Source organism: Trichosurus vulpecula, chromosome 3 (assembly GCF_011100635.1).
Source record: "Trichosurus vulpecula isolate mTriVul1 chromosome 3, mTriVul1.pri, whole genome shotgun sequence".
NCBI lineage: Eukaryota > Metazoa > Chordata > Mammalia > Diprotodontia > Phalangeridae > Trichosurus > Trichosurus vulpecula.
Window position 1 is genome coordinate 11,806,970 of NC_050575.1, and position 17,429 is coordinate 11,824,398.

Genomic DNA, 17,429 nt, shown 5'->3' on the forward strand with positions numbered 1-17,429 from the left:
AAAACAGTGTCAAGGTCAGCTACCACATTGATGGTAAATTATTTAACTTGAAAAGACTACAAGCCAAGACTAAAGTGGAGGGAGAGTTGGTATGTGACTTTTTGTTTGCAGATGATTGTGCCCTCAAATTGTGCCCTCTGAGGCTGAGATACAACAAAGTATGGATCGATTCTATGCTGCTTGTACTAATTTTGGCCTAGCAATTAACACCAAGAAAATACAGGTTCTTCACCAGCTTGCACCACACCATCCATACATGGAACCATCGGTTACAGTAAGCGGAGAAGTTTTGAATGCTGTGGATAAGTTCACTTACCTTGGTAGTAGTGTATTTTCCAGGGATGTACACATTGATAATGAAGTTAATTCACTCAATGCCAGAGCTAGTTCAGTGTATGGGAGGCTCCAAAGGAAAGTATGGAAGAAAGGAGGTATTAGACTGACTATCAAGCTGAAGGTCTACAGAGCCGTGGTGCTGACCTCCTTGTTGTATGCCTGCGAAACCTGGACAGTCTACCAGCGCCATGCCAGGAAACTGAATTGTTTCCATTTGGATTGTCTTAGGAAGATTCTGAAGATCGCCTGGCAGGAGAAGGTACCAGACACTGAGGTCTATTTCTTGAGCTGAACTACCAAGCCTTCAAACTCTATGGCAGAGAGTGCAACTCTGATGGGCTGGCCACATTGTTCAAATGCCAAAAGTGTGTTTGTCTAAAAGACTATTTTGTGAAGAATTCATACGAGGCAAGTGCTCACGTGGAGGTCAGAAGAAGTGATACAAGGACACTCTCAAGGTCTCTCTAAAGGACTCTGGAATCCATTGTGAGACATGGGAGACATTGGCACGGATCATCCAGCATGGCATGCCTACATCAGAGAAGACACTGTGCTCTGTGAGCAAAGCAGAATTGTAGTAGCTCAAAGGAAACATGAGATGCACAAATTTAGACACCTCTCCACTCCAGATGTTCATGTGGACTATTTGTGCCCAAGCTGTGGTAGAGCCTTGAGAGCTGATGTCTGATCAGCCACAGTCAGACACCCCGTACCTTGACCCCAACATAGTGATGTCATTTTGGTCCTCTTTAAGAAGGGAGGGCAACAACCAGTCAACCAAGTACTTTGCCATCACAATTAAATGTTAGTAAGAATATTTTGGTATATATTTTGATATTTATCGTCCTTAATATCTTTGGGATTTATACCTAGCAAGGACATCTCTGAGTCATAAGGGTTATGAACTCTTTAATCACTTTTTTAAAAAATCACTTTTTAAAAAAGTAAGGTCAACATTTTCAGAGCTCCTACTACATGTGAGACCCTGTAGTAGATGCTGGGAAGAAGCATGATAGTACAGTTCAGACACGGGTGACTGTTCCTTGTCAAGTCACCGAGGCAGGAGATAACAGTGGTGCATAAGGCCAGAAAGGTAAATTTGACTGACAAAAGAGAGTATGTATGTGAAGGGAAGTAACATGAAATAATGCTGCAGAGAGAAGAGCCAGATTGTGTGGGCCTTTAAATCGCTGATGGAGGATTTTGTGTTGTATCCTGGAGGCAAGGAGGACCCTAGCATTAGTTTTTATCTACCCTTGGGCACTCATACATATATGCCTTCTCATTCTTAGGAGATGGTGAAGACAGGAGCTGTGCCTTGTAGGTGTCTCTGGTCCTCACAGCGCCAGGGATGACTGAGGGGAAGTGTATTGAATGAATGATGCACAGATGACCTTATGACTCTGGACAAAGAATGCTAGGGAATTTCCAGGGATATTTCTTGTATATGCTATTCATTTTCAGAGTTTTGATCACAGCAGTTTCTATTAGATTCTCAAGCATAAAGTCAGTAACAAGTTTGGATTTTGGATTATTGGACACAGGATATGCATGTATCTTTTAAAATATTGGCACAGTACCTGGTATACCGCAAGCGCTTAAATACTTGCTGCTGACACTGTTCTAGAACAGTTTACTGTTGTAACTGGCCTGAGTTTAGTTTGGTTTGGGATGTAATAATACCTCTGTAGTAACTTCGTTGGTAGCACCTACTTTTGAGATAATATTTTAAAAGTAAGCACTATATAAATGTTTCTCCTTCTCCTTCTCCTCCTCTTTTTCGTCCTCCTCCTCCTTCTCCTTCTTCTTCTCCTCCTCTGCCTCCTCCTTCCTTGCTTTGTGACTTTAGGCAAGTCACGCTCCCCCACCAGGGCCTCAATCTCCTTATTTATAAAACGAAGAGGCTAGACTAGGTAATTTCTAAGGTCCCTTCCAGCCCAAACATTCCATGGTTGTGTGATTATTAGAGTTCCTTTCACTCTGACGTTCTCTGAAAGAATGATCTTGGGATCCCTTCCAGTTCTATCGTGCCATGATTCTCTCTCCTTCTCCCTCTCTCCCTCCTCCTTCCTCCCCCTCCTCCTCTCCCCCCCTCCTCCCTCTATATATGTATGTCTACACACATATTTTTTTCCTAGCATCTAGACAACACACAGATGATAACTGGATAGGACATTTGTAAATAATAATCAGAATAGGTAACTGTTTACTTCTTTATCAATTCAATTTGATAAGCATTTATTAAGTGCCTATTGTGTGCCAGGCACTGTGCAAGGTATTGGGAATACAAAAACCAAAACCATGGGGGCAGATTGATGGCGCAGTGAGTAGAGCACTGATCCTGGAGTCAGGAGGACCTGAGTTCAAATTCGACCTCAGACACTTGACACACTTATTAGCTGTGTGACCTTGGGCAAGTCATTTAACCCCAATTGCTCTGCCTTCCCCCCTCCAAAAACAAAAACCATCAGTACATTAATGACGAGATGAGTATGGAAAAGTCATGGGAGCAGCACAGGTATAGCAGAAAGGGAATTGAACTTAGAGGCAAAGATCAAGGTTTGAATATCTTGGCTCTGGCATCTATGCTCTCTGTGACAGAATGTAAAGCTCCTTGAAGGCAGGCATGTCCGTTTTTGTTTTTACATCCTTGGTGCTTAGCATCCTAATAGGCACCTAATAAATACTTGTTGAATGGCTAAATGAATGGATCAACAAATGAAGTCACTTCTCTGAGACTAAGTTTTTTTCATCTCTAAAATGGGCATATTAATACTTGTATTACTTACTCCAAAGGGTTATTATGGGGAAGTCACTTTGCAAACCTTAAAACCACCATAGAAATGTGAATAATTATTGTGGGAATATCTTTTAGTGGCGAGGAATGTAATATAGTGGATAGACCACTGGTCTCAACGTCAGGAAGACCCAGACTTAAATCCTGCCTCTAATACACACTGACCGTGTGCCCCTGGGCAAGTCACTTAACTTCCCAGAGTTCTTGTAGAGAGTTGCATGGACCTCTTCTTTTAGAGAAGGTGGCATCCTGGACTGGTAGAGCTTCATCATCCGGAGTTCCCTATGCCAGTGAAATCACATAGCAATCCCTATTGTACCTTAATTTAGCTAGAGTGTTATTAGCAGCTATCATCTCTTCTGAGTAGTCCAGAAAGGCTTCTTACAGGAAGTGACATCATAGGAGCTGTTTGAGGGAAATGGACATAATTTTTGTCTTTTACACATGGAAAGAGTGGTTGGCCACTAGGGCTTTGGGGTCAAAATGAAGACCAGTTTCTCTCTGTGTCTATAGGAATGCTCTCCATATGCCGCACATCTGTTTGATGCAGAGGACCCATCCACACCCCTCCGGACAGTGCCCGGGCTCTGTAAGGACTACTGTCTAGATGTATGGCACAGATGCAGGACCGTATTCCGTCATCTCTCCCCAGACCCAGAGTTATGGGCACTGGAGACTAATCGGGCCAAGTTTTGCCGCTACTTATCCCTTGATGATGCTGACTACTGTTTCCCTCGGCTGTTGGTCAACGAGAATCTGAATGTGAACTTGGGTCAGGTGAGGGCTGACACAGAAGGCTGCCTGGAGCTCTGCCTGGTGGAGGTGGCCAACAAGCTCCGGAACCCCGTGGCCATGGTGCATGCCAATGATGGCACCCACCGATTCTTTGTGGCTGAGCAGGTGGGGCTGGTCTGGACTTACCTCCCCAACCGTTCAAGGTTGGAGAAGCCTTTTCTGAATGTCAGCGAGGCCGTGCTCACCTCTCCCTGGGAAGGTGACGAGAGGGGCTTTCTTGGCATTGTCTTCCACCCTCAGTTTAAGTATACTGGGAAAGTCTATGTGTACTACTCTGTGGAGGTCGATTATGAGGAAAGGATCCGCATCAGTGAATTCAAGATTTCCACTGATGACATGAATACTGTGGACCACAGATCTGAAAGGTAGTGCCTTTTGGGGAGAACTTAACCCTGAATTCCTAAGGGAGGGAGGAAGACAAAGGAAAAGAAGGATACTAGGACTTTGGTTGTCCGAAGTCCTCTGGGAATGACTGATTTGGTTGGGTTACATTTTCTAGATAGTGGAAATTCATCCTTTTGAGAAGCAAAACTTTAAAAAATTGAACATTTGAGATGGAAGTCTTTCTCGAATATATCACACACTCTTTTGACATCTTAAACACAGTTCACAATTATAGAATGTTAGGACTCATAGTGGCCTTAGAGATCATAGGATCATGTGATGTGGTGCCAGAAGGGACCTGAGAGATCATTTTAATCTACCTGATTCTTTTTATCCCCATCTCTTAGCATAGTGCCCTAGAGCATGATAAGAGCTTCATTAATGCTTGCTGGTTAATTGACTGATCGAGCCTCTTATTTCACAGATGAGGAAACTGAGGCCTACAGGGTCAAGTCAACAGCAAACATTTACAAATCAACAAATATTTTAGTACCTAGAGCCAAAGCACTCAGTGCTGGCAATACAAAGAAAGGCAAAAACAAACAAACAACAACAAGCCCTTTTCTCCAGGAGCTCCTCATAGTGTAATGGGGAGGTAACATGCAGGCAACTATTTATAAACAAGATCTATGCGGGATAAGTTGGACATAACTTCAGAGAGAAAGCACCAAGATACAGGAAGACTGGGAAAGTCCCCTTAGAGGAGGTGGGACTCTAGGAAGAGGCAGAGATGAAGAGGGAGAGAGTTCTAGGCATGGGCAGCAGCGGGTGAAAATGCCCAGGTTTGGGAGATGGTGTCTCTGTCGTGTGTGAGGAGGCCAGTGCCATGGGATCAGAGAGTGTGTCGAGGGGAGTAAGGTGTAAGAAGACTGGAAAGGGCTGGGTTATGAAGGGAAGGTCATTAACTTGCTCATTGGTTTATTATAAGAGGCAGCTACTTGGTGCAGTAGATAGAATGCTGGCCCTAGAGTCAGGAAGACTCATCTTCCCAAGTTCAAATCCAGCCTTAGACACTTACTAGTGTGTGACCCTGGACAAGTCACTTCACCCTGTTTGCCTCAGTTTCCTCAGCTATAAAATGAGCTGGAGAAGGAAATGGCAAACCACTCCAGTATCTTTGTCAAGAAAACCCCCAATGGGGTCACAAAGAGGCAGGCACAACTGAAGATGACAACAAAATTGGGTTGTAAGCTGCAGGGATGGTGTTTAAGTACTGGTCCATAAACCCAGTGTTCTTTCCACTCAACCAAAGTTCTTCTCATTCAGTCCTCCCACCGTGCTGAAAACAATTTTCAGATTTCCCCCTCAGCATCAGCTGTCATTTTCCCCACTCTTCTCAATGTGCTTGTCTTCAATAACCATTCTGCTTCATTTTAACTGGAAACTTCTAATCTGTTGGGGGCTAGAAAATAGGATCGCCAAGTTTGTATAAAGTGAGAGTAAAATGGCATAAAATACTTTCTGTTAGTTCTCTTCTTTGGAACTCTCAATTTTTAACTTAATTGTGCTATTCCTCCCTACCCCCCCAATTTAATTATCCTTTTCTTTAAAATTTCTTTTTCTGCATTTAAGTAAATCCATTCTGATCATTTGCATCTGGGCTATTCCCTTTAAATTTCATCATCTCACAGATTGTCTTCCCATGCCTGGAAAATATTCCCCTCCATTTCTACCCATCCTTTAAGGTTCAGCAAGTCAGTCAACAGACATTTATTAATTACTTACTATGGATCAGGCAGTGTACAAAACACTGGGACTATAGGTACTAGGAGAAAGAGGTATCTGCCCTCAAGGAGGTTGCATTCTAATGAGGGAAGATAACACACCAAAGGAAGCTGAAAAATGTGGAGAGAGGGGAATTGTTATAGAAAATCTAAAGTATATTTTGGAGATGACCGAGACATGGTTGGCTCAGGTACCCTCCTTAAAATGGAAGCTCTGAAATTGGAGGGGGACGTCATAGGGCCAGAGGACTCTTCCAATATGTGAATTTCAGAGCTGGAGTGAGGCTTCAGGATGAAGAGGTTTCTGGGATGTGGTAAAGGAAATCCGTAGCATGAGATGGCCTGGCTCAGAGCTGCCTCCTCCATGAAGCCATCTCTGATCCACCCTTCTCTCCTACTAGCCAGATCTCTCTGGCTACTTTCCTGAGAGTCAGTGTGGCCTGGTGGAAAGAATGCTGGGCTTGAAGTGAAGAGTCCTAGATTCAAATCCTACTTTCAGCTATCTACTAGCTGTGTGCCCGGGCACATCACTTAACCTCTCAAGCTTCTGTTGGAGGTTATAGAGATAATACTTGTACTCCCTACAATAAAAAATAATAGGGGCAAAGTAGAGATCCAGGTCAAGCGCCATAATAAATATGAGGAGGATCAGGAAAGGAAGGGTTGGGGGAGGAGTTGGCACTTGACTTAGATGTTGAAAGTTTTCATGGCATGGGTACCAGCCTGAGTCCATGAGAGGAAGGCAGGGTGAGATTGAGGAATAATGAAAAGTCCGGTGGATAGGGTAATTTTTCAAGCACTTACATTGTGCCAAGTGCTGGGGAGACACATACTAGAAAACAAGATGGTTCCTACTCTCAGTGCTCTTACATTTTCATAAGGAGAAGACAAAACATAAAGGGAAGCTAGAAAACCCAGGTAGGGTACAAGGTGGGATAGGAAGGGGTCAAGTGGACTCATGCCAGGACAAAATGCTAGGTGGAGGTAGAGCAATCTGGAGGATGGGTTGAGCTGAGATTGAAGTGTGCAGTGAGTGGCAGTCCTGGCCAGAGACTCATCAATTAGAATAGTGGACCCCTAAAAGAGGGGGCCGGGTGGTCAAGGCTGCTGGGGAGAAGGTTCCATACAGTGGAGTTGAGCTAGGATTGCATTGAATGCAATCAATAGGTTGAGTGAAATAAGTAAGGCTAGCCAAATCGTTTCTTCTCTCCAGGCCTCAGTACCTTTGTAAAAGGAATAGGTTGGACTTAGAAGATCTCTGTGGTTCCTTCCTGCTTTGACATGCTAAGTTCTGTGACCCAAAGACCCCTTCTAGCTCTCATAGTCTGTATTCCTAGAATCATACAACCTAGAATATTAGGATTGGAAGAGACTTTAGAGTGATTGGGTCCTTCCAGCTTTTTCATTCTGTGATCCCATGCAAATGCAACATTCTGATTTGAGAGACTTTTTTTTTTAATTAGGATAATTTTGGAAATTGAAGAACCAGCATCTAACCACAATGGTGGACAGCTGCTCTTTGGAGATGACGGGTATCTTTACATCTTCACCGGGGATGGAGGAATGGCAGGAGATCCATTTGGGAAGTTTGGAAACTCACAAAACAAGTAAGGAAAAGAAGGGGTTTGTTCCCACTGAAATAGGATAGTACAAGTGTGGCCCTGCTGGAGGGGTGGCAAGGAGGGGATGGACTTTTTCTCTCTCAAGATAGAGAGTCTGAAGCTTCTATTAACAACCAGGCTCTTTTGAGCATAGGACGTTAGGATTGCTTTTATCCCTCCCTTCTAATTGACTGTGTGATTGATATACACCAAGGAAAAGCAGTGTTGAGAGTGTGTACTTCTCGCTGGGCAACAACATTCTTAACTTTAGATAGCACTGAATGAGGATAGTTTGCTGAAAATCTGAGTTCAGTGTAGAAGCCCCTTCCAGGAAAGGAGCCAGAGGGCCATCCCTGGCTGTCAAGGACCTCTGCTTGTCAGTCATCTGCTCTGGATAATTGAAAGTTGACTCTATTTATCTATTTTTTCCAGTTTAATAAACAGGTGGCCCATATAAACCTAGTAAATATAAAAACAAAATTAGCATCTAGTTAGCGTAAATAAGGACTCTGGATTTTCAAGGCAGCTGGCTTGATTCACTTAGTGAGATGATAGAAATCTTTCTGAGAAGGCAAAATAAAAATAGAGTACATTGCTAATTACTGTAATTAAACCTATCACAATTAGTGATTTTTGCTTCCATATAGTATAGTGCAAGGATCTTCTGAATCCGCTAATTATTTGGATGACTTTAAAGGCAAATTTCAGAAAATAGAAATGTATAGACTCATAAGGGACAGGGTAGAACTTTATTTTGGAAAACAACATTAGTGTTGTACCTCCAATGTCCACATTATACGAGGAACGTCTCACTATTTAAACGTACTGAAGGTTACGTTGAAGGCAGAGTATAACAAACAGCGTCTGGAATTATCTGTAGCAAAGTTTGAATTCAGTTCCCGGTGAACTAAAAAGATCTCTTGTGCCTTCTTCATCTGACAAAAATTTTGGGAACTGATCGTCTGATTTCCTCAACCTGGCGTTTGAGGCAAGGTCCGTCTCCATTTAGTCTCCGTCTCCTCCTCTAGCTGCATGATGATAACACCAAGGGATAAGGGGATGCCATGATTTACCGAGTACTTCTGAGTGTGTGTTATCTTATTCGATCCTGACAATAATCTTATGAAAATTCCTCCAGTGTGGTTACATTTTTACTGTTTAGCAGATGAGGAAACTGAGATCTAGAGAGGTAAAAATGACTTCGCCAAGGTCACCCAGCTAGTAAGAGACAAGCTTCCAGTTAGGACTCAGGTATCCTGACTCTTGATCTGGTGCTCTCTCGATTCTATTTCCCTGCCTCTCACAGTGCACCTTTGTGTGTCATATGTTCCTGACAAACCATCGAGCCCATCATCACCTTCACGTGCTTCACTCTTTCCTGCCTCTACTCTTCTCCTTGGTACCTAGATGGTGCAGTGCATAGAACACTGGCCTCGGACACTTATTAGCTATGTGAACCTGGGAATGTTACTTAACTGTGTTTGCCTCAGTTCTTTATCTGTGAAGTGAGCTGGGGAAGGAAATGGCAAAGCACTCCAGTATCATCGCCAAGAAAACCCCAAATGGGTCAGGAAGAATCGGACATGACTCAGTAATGACAACTGTTTTCTTCATCTGTTCCTGTTAATTAAATGCCTTTCCCTCCCTGCCTCCACTTTTGCCAGTTGGAATCTTGTCTAATTTTCCACGTCAGCGAAGAAACTGCTTCTTCTCTGCAGCCTTCCTTGATTTTGATGGTCAGAAATTATTCCTCCTTCCTCTGAACTAATAAAGCACTCACATCTCTCTTAATGGACTTTTACATTTGGCTTTGTACTATAATTATTTGTGCTTGTGTTCTGTCACACTCTTAGGCATAAATTCTAGGGACGCAGAGACCACATCTCATTCGTCTTGACATCTCCCCTGCCATTTCAAGCATAATAGGATCACATGAGGCTAATATGGAAATATGTTTTGCATGCATAATGGGTATCATAATGCTTGCCTTCTCAATGGGTTGGGGAGGGGCTCGAGGGAGAGAGAGAATTTGAGCTCAAAATTTTAAAAAATGAATATTAAATTTTAAAAAACTATACCAAGAAAACATATAGTAGGATCTTGCATACAATTGGACATCTGGAACAGATAAATGTTTGTTCCGTTGAAATGAATGAAAGGTTATGGATCTTCATGGTTGTTGTATGTGTGTTTTTTTGAATCCAATTTGTATCTGCCTCTCACTCTATGTATGACATTCAACAAGTCCTTTTGCCCAGCTGGGCCTCCATTTCCTGATCTATAAAATGGGGGTTTTAGACCAGATCAGTTGGCATGGATCTTAATTATCTAAAATGATATACATGTTGCTTCTCCCCAATAGAACATAAACTCCTTGAGGACAGGGACTGGTTCATTTTATCTTTGTCTTCCCAGGGTCTAGCACCATGCCTGGCAGATAGTAGACAATGACAAATACTTGTTGAATGTGAATTGCATGAACTTATGAACTTATAAGTGGTGGTCAGGAGACAGCTTCGTAAGCCCTAAAGACAGATACGTATAAGAAAGACAGTGTGAGTTAGGAAGACCTGGCCTCAGATCCTGCCTGTGACCTGTACTGGCTGTTTGACTTTGGGCAAATCACTTAACCTCCCAATGTACCAAGCAGATCTCCGTGATGGTAAATTAAAGAGCAGGTGCTGGTCTGCATTGGCAGAAGGACTTCCTCACTCAGAGTTCCCTATACCCATGAAATCACAGGTCCGTTGCCTCTCTCCCCCCCCAAAAAGTGCTTTCCTGTTTTTATGAGTTCTGCTTTCTCTCCTCTGATTGTATCCAGGTCAGCCTTACTTGGCAAAGTATTGCGGATCGACGTGAATCACAATGACCGAGGGCCTCTGTATAGAATCCCTCCTGATAATCCTTTTGTTGGTGACCCGTTGGCCCGACCAGAAGTCTATGCCTATGGCGTGCGAAACATGTGGCGCTGCTCCTTTGACCGAGGAGACCCCATTACCAAGGAAGGGCAGGGAAGGCTCTTCTGTGGAGATGTTGGTCAGAACAAATTTGAAGAGGTTGACATTGTAGAGAAGGGGAAGAACTATGGATGGAGGGCCAGGGAAGGCTTTGAGTGCTACGACAAAAAATTATGTGCCAATTCTTCACTAGGTAATTTCTTTAAGCCTACTCTATCCCTTACCCTCTTCCTACCCCTAATCCCCTGTACTGTAGGGGATGTAGGGACAGTTCATAGACCCATATAGAATCTCAAAGTGGGAAGACACCTCAGACATCATCTACTCTGACCTTCTAACTGAAGCATTGACCTCCTCTATAGTAGAGATAGGGAATAGACCTGTGGTTTTGCTGGTATAGGGAACTCCTGAGTGAAGCAGCTCTCTATACCAGTCTGAGTCAGTGCCATATCTGTAAGTCTTAGCAGGTTATAGAACACTAGGAGGTTGTTATTTACTCAGGGTCACAAAGTCCTTATGTGTCTAAGGTAGGACATGAATCCAGGCCTTTTTGGCTTTGAGGTTAGCTCTTCAACCACTGTACCACATTTCTCTCTCTTTCTTCTCTAGTTTCCCTAACAAAGTCCCTTCTGGCTTTAAAATTCTGGGATCTCTTCTAGTTATATAGTCTCTGATTGTTATCTTTCAGTGATGGGGATGTCACTACCTTCCAATGCAACATGCTCCAAGGTTATATAGTTCTGGTTGTTAAGTTCTTCCTTATTTTAAGCTTAAATTAGATTCCTTCTAGGTTCTACCCATTGGTCCTGGTTGTGCCCACAGAAGCCTAGCAAAATAAATCTACTCCTTCTTTGATCTGGGTGTGGCACAGTTGAAACATCACTGGATTTCGAGTCAGAAGACCTGGGTTTGAATCCTGTCCTTGTGGAGGTCAGTTTACTTTTTTGGTCCTTATCTTTCTCATCTGTAAAAAAAGAGAAGATTGGACCAAATGATCTCTAAAATCCCCTCTAGTTCTGGCACTGTATGAGCCTGTGTAATATTTAAAGACAAAAATCAAATGGCCCTCAAGACTTCTCATCTATGGGTAAGATATCCCCAGATCTTCGGCTGAGCCCCCATGGAATAATTCTTTTGTTGTGCTCATCTTGCCCCAACTAGTGAGGTTCCATTAATGAGCCTTTGATCAATTTTAGGACACAGTTTGACATAGGTAGCATTAAAGCATTGGTATCATACTCAAATGGAGGAGGCCACTAAAACATATATGAGGATCTTTTCTGGCTGCACATTGACTTAGAAAGCCACATATTAACCTCATCTATGTTCTATTGTACTTTTATTTATTTTGTTAAATATTCCTCAATTATATCTTAATCTGGTTGGGGGTGCTTGGGAGTGTTGCCAGTAGACTGTGTGTTTGACACCTCTGGTATGTAAAGAAACCCTGTGTACTAGCTGATAGCATACCCAGACACTTTCTTTTAGTTTTAAGAGTCCTGTATAGTCACTGCGATTGAAGAGAGCTATCATATGTCCCCAAAGTCTTTTCTTCTCTAGTTTAATCATTCCCAGTTACTTCAAAGGATGCTCATATGTCATGGTTTCTAATCTCACCATCCTGGTTGTCTTTCTCTGGATCTTCTCCAGTTTGTCATGCTCCTTCCGAAAATGTGGTACCCAGAACAAAACACAAAACCCTGTTGTAAACCCCGACCCCACTGGGTACTAGGAGCTTTCCTAGCACTTATGGTTCTTTCTACCCCTGCTTTCCTTATTCAGGGTGACAGGTGACAGTGAACTAGCTCCTAGTTATGGAAAGAAGTCACAGAGAGTCCAACAGAGGTTACAAAAGGCTAATATTGTGAATTCCCAACCCTTGTTTTCATTCTGTTTCCTAGATGAAATTTAGTCATGTGAGTGCTAGTTCTCCTTTTTTGGTAGAAAAGGCCTTCAAAGGACTTGGGGTTGGATTTTTTTCTAAATTTCCTAATTTTTTTTCCTAAAATTTCCCCTAAAACACCAGAGCTTCCACTTCTGAGTAGAACTGATGAGTGCTTCCTCAGAGCAGGATGCTTAACTTTCTGAACCATGAAGATGCTACTGAAGAGTTGGGCACAGGAACTGAGCTCAGGCAGAAGAGTAAGCAGAGTTGCCAGGGGATCTAGAGAGAACTTGTGCTAAGCTTGTTTTCACCCCATGATACATGGTCCATTTTGGCTTTTGATATTTTGGGGTGAATGACTATGTACTTTAACTGTGAGTTGGGTTTCAGTATGGCAGAATGGACCTCAGAGGGTGTTAGGTATTGATAACTTGGGTTTTTCTTTGAGTCATCTTTGAGATCTGGACCCCTTGACCTCTGAATGCAAAGATTCTATGACCTTTCCATAGACTTTGAGGATAGGAAGGGGACTAAGAAAGGATGGACATTTTGAAAGGAGCTTGAGACTAGATTATATGGCAAGTATGGCCACATGCAAATAACATGCAAATATATATTCAAATGAGGATGTCTATTTTTATTTTTAAATTCACTTTATTGTGATATTCAGGAAAATTCTATTAGGGATGAAATATAGGATAGGCAAGAAGGTGGCTAATTATAAAATAAGAGACTCTTACACTTAGAAGGGACTTCAGGGGCAGCTAGGTGGCACAGTGAGTAGAGCACCAGCCCTGGAGTCAGGAGGACCTGAGTTCAAATCCGGCCGCAGACACTCGACACACTTACTAGCTGTGTGACCTTGGGCAAGTCACTCAACCCCAATTGCCCTGCCTTCCCCCCTGCAAAAAAAATGTACAAAAGAAGAAGGGACTTCAGGAATCCTTTAGGACAAATCACATCAGAACAGGAGTCCCCACTGCAGCACCCATGACAAATGACCATCCATGCTCTGCTTGAATACTTCTAGTGATGGCAGCTCACTGCCTACTGAAGTAATCCATTCTACTTTTAACTAGCTCCAAATAAGAAACATTTCCTTATATTGAGCTAAAGTTTTCTTTTTTGCATCTCCTGACTGATCACACCTAGTTCTGCCTTCTGGGGTTAAGCAGAACAATCCCTTTTCCATGTGATAGGCCTTCCAATATTTCACACCATTCATTGCATCTGGTCCACCTCCTAGGATGGAGCTTGACTGGGGGTAGCCCAGGCTGGTAGCCAAGTGTATGGGGAAACAGAAGCCATTTGTCTTTTTCTACAGATGATGTTCTTCCAATCTATGCATATCCACACAAGATGGGAAAGTCTGTCACAGGAGGCTATATCTACCGGGGCTGCGAGTCCCCCAATTTGAATGGGCTATACATATTTGGGGATTTTATGAGTGGGTAAGTAACCATGCTGGCCAGCTCACTGGCTTAACACCATTGCTTGCATATACTGTCTTTTTATCTGTTGCCTCATGCTGGTTCTTGTCCAAGTCTAACATTCAGCTTCTGGTTCACCATAGCTCTCATAAATGCTGGAGATACTATCATGCTTGCTTGATGTGGTGGGTTTTTCGGTGCCTCCCACAGGGCCTAACATCCATAGATCTTTCTCCCTAACCAATGAATGCCAGAAGTTCCACCATTAAGACACTGTTAGCAGAATAATGCCTACTTGACTATCTCTAGGGTAGGGTTTGAATGGTCCTTGCAACTTCATCCTTTCCCTGGCTTAGTGAGACTGGTGGAAAAGGAAAAAAGCCCAATATTTCCTTTATTCTAAGACTTTGATAGTTGTTGAAATGCAGCCCTAGTGTAAGATTCTAAAGTTCTCTGTTTCTGTCCCTGAATATATCATTTGGAGCCCACTTGAAAAAAAATCCATTTGACCTATCCCTAGGAGATACCTATTTCCATAGAAACCTACATTACTAAAGTATTTATAAGCTCTAGATAAATGGCCTATGTATTTCAAGCTGTGGTCTATGCGACTAGCTTCCAAAACTTGGAAGGGCCCTAAGAGCATGCTGGGATAGCCTATAGCCTGTGGTGACAAAAAGGAACCCTCTCATGCTTCAAGCCACACCTAACACAAGTTACGATTTACTGAGTGGGAAGGAGAAGAGCTTGCAAGGTGGCTTTAGGTATGTTTCGAAATGCCCAAACCACAAAGCAGCACGGGATGATTCAACAGTTTAACAAGCAGTTATTAAGTGCTTGCTCTATGCTAGACACAGGCCTAGACACTGGGATACCAAGACAAATTTGAAAAATTTCCTGCCCTCAAGAAGCTTGGAGGGAGGGGGATACAACATTGTGTAGGCAGATAAACAGAAGATCTTTTGAAGGAGAATATTGGGGGGGGGGGAGTAGGGAGGGGTCAGGGAAAGCTTCATGGAGGAAATGGTACTTTAATTGGGCCTTGAAGAAAAGATAGGGCTTCTGACAGAGATTAGAAGAACTTCCATTCCGTGACTAGGCAAATGTATGGAGGTAATAGATGGAATGTTTATTTCGGAGGATTAGATAGTAGTTGAGTTTGGCTGGCATGTAAGGTAGATAAGGAATACTCAACAATCATTGTTGCATGACTTCTTCCAATGGCATTTAACAGCCTGGCAATAGGAAGGGAGAAGATGGTGAATGTAACCCATGGTTGAGGTGTGACAGAGTATGAATGATGGTGTAGGATAAGGGGCAAGGGGAGGTCAAGGGATATAGTTTAACTGTTTAAAGTTGACTAGGCAGAGGGGAAAGTGGGGCAAAAACAGGTAATGAATCAGAAGAATAATGACAATCATTGGAGGTCATGGTGAGGAAAAAATTGGTTTGGGAAGTGCAAGACAGAGGGAAAATTGGAAGGACAAGAGGTCAGAATTTCAGAATTCAAAATCGTGGCAATAGCATGGTATGCGTCATGACAAGAGGGCAGGGAATAAGGTGGAGAGCAAGCATACGAGCAGTACTGAACTCCTTAAAAAGAGTTTGGGTGATTCGGAGAGTGGCGGATTATAGCCACAAGACCTAGACAAGGTGATTGGTACAGACAGATGGAGCAAACCTCAGAAGAGAGAGGTCTCAGAAGGAGGATCTAGAAAGATCGGTGGACATTAAAAAATACAATAACTCCTCTTGGTTCCAGGGCAAGAAAGAAGGAGAAGCTCACATTAGAGAGGGTGACCAGTGATAGATATGGTGTCTTCTAGAGCAGGTCAGGAGCACGAGAAGGTGAAATGAATTCAAGGTGAAAGATCCAGAAGGAAGGATAGCTTGTTAAGAGTAGAGATTCCAGAGAGCACAATGGAATGAGAGGGCAGAGGAGACTATGGATAGAAATGAGAGTATTATAAATACCCGAATTAACTACAAAGGATGTATGAAGGAAGATGCTATCTGCATCCAGAGAAAGAATTGATAATTATGTATAGAATAGTTTGATAGATATATACATATTAGTGTCTAATGGTAGCCATCTCTAGGGTGGGGAGATGGGGAGGGGAGGGGAGAAAAAAAGGAAAAAAGAAAGCTGCATTATAACTTTATTATATATTTAGAGGGAATAGCAAGTTGTATATAATAAATTTGCAGTTTCATGTACAATCATCTTTTTTTCTCTTCTATGTTATGGAAATACTTGTTTTATTTCTTAAGTTCAGAATAAAATAAATAATTTTTTTTAAGAAAGGAAAGGGGAAGAAGGCTTTTCACTTGGGTAGACAATAACAGTTTATTTCTGTAGTGCTTCATTTAAAGAGATTTCATGTATAATACCATGGTATAACATGCATGGATTCCTGTTCCAGTATGGATTGAATCAGATTATGACTGAACACTTTCCACATCTGAGAGGCTATTATTTTATTCTGTAATAGGGAAAGAGCCCTGGACTTGGGAGTTAGACATGAGTGCCAGTACCAGCTTTTATATACATTGACTGTAATCATTCTCTCTGAGCCTCAGTTTCTCTATGTGTAAAATGGAGATAATAAGACTTGTGCATCTTGCTCAAGGGATTATTGTGAGGAAAGTATTTTGTGAACCTTTTGGTACTATATAAATGAATTTATTTTCATGTGTCTTCATTACAGCCCTGAATGGGAGGTAGGGAAGGAATTTATTAGTACCCAAACATCTGGGTTTAACTTGTTTCCTATGGCTGCCCTACATGCGCCCAAAGTTTCAGGAAAAATAGCCTGCTAGGTGTTCTTTCCTCAAATTTGATATTCCCCTTCCTGTCTCTCTGCCTGTCACCCATGGCTGGATCATATCCCTCACCCATCCCTACTAGACTCTCAGGAGTTCTTTAAAATTGAGCTCTAGAGTTATCTCTGACCTTTCTTGGTCTCTGAAGTTATTAGAACTCCTTCCCTCCTCATATCATCACTTAGTTTCTTATCTGTGTTGCATCCTTCCAGTATAACAATAATATTATAATAACGTATAATAATATGCTATATATGCTAATAGCTAACATTTACATAGCACCTACTACATGTCAGGCATTGTGCCAAATGCTTTACAAATATAATCTCATTTGGTTCTCACAACAACCCTGGGAAGCAGGTGTTATTATTATCTACATCTTACATCTGAAGAAGCTGAGAAAATCAGAAATGAAGCAACTAGCCCAGGACCACCCAAATAATAAGTGTTTGAGATCAGAGTTGAACTCAGGTCTTCCCGATTCCAGGTCTAGCTTGCTATCTGCTGCTGTCACCTAGCTACACATATAAGCTCTTTATTTTGTTTTGGCTTTTGTATTCCCGCAGCCTAGCACAGTGGCTTACCCTGAGGAGGTAATGAACAAGCATTTATTAAATGCTTATTTTATGCCAGGCACTGTGCTAAGTTCTGGGGGTACAAGGAAAAGCAAAAGCACAACCTCTGTCCTCAAGCAGAT

General features: G+C 42.4%; 1 protein-coding gene across 1 annotated transcript in view; it reads left to right on the forward strand.

The window, feature by feature from the left end:
• The window catches only part of HHIPL1 (HHIP like 1), a 104,720-nt gene that overhangs the window by 24,647 nt on the left and 62,644 nt on the right, over nucleotides 1–17,429 (forward strand). The window contains exons 2-5 of the mRNA XM_036752656.1: nucleotides 3,647–4,293; nucleotides 7,500–7,643; nucleotides 10,459–10,787; nucleotides 13,804–13,930. Of these exons, the coding sequence (XP_036608551.1) occupies nucleotides 3,647–4,293; nucleotides 7,500–7,643; nucleotides 10,459–10,787; nucleotides 13,804–13,930 (1,247 nt within the window). The remainder of the gene's footprint in view (nucleotides 1–3,646; nucleotides 4,294–7,499; nucleotides 7,644–10,458; nucleotides 10,788–13,803; nucleotides 13,931–17,429) is intronic.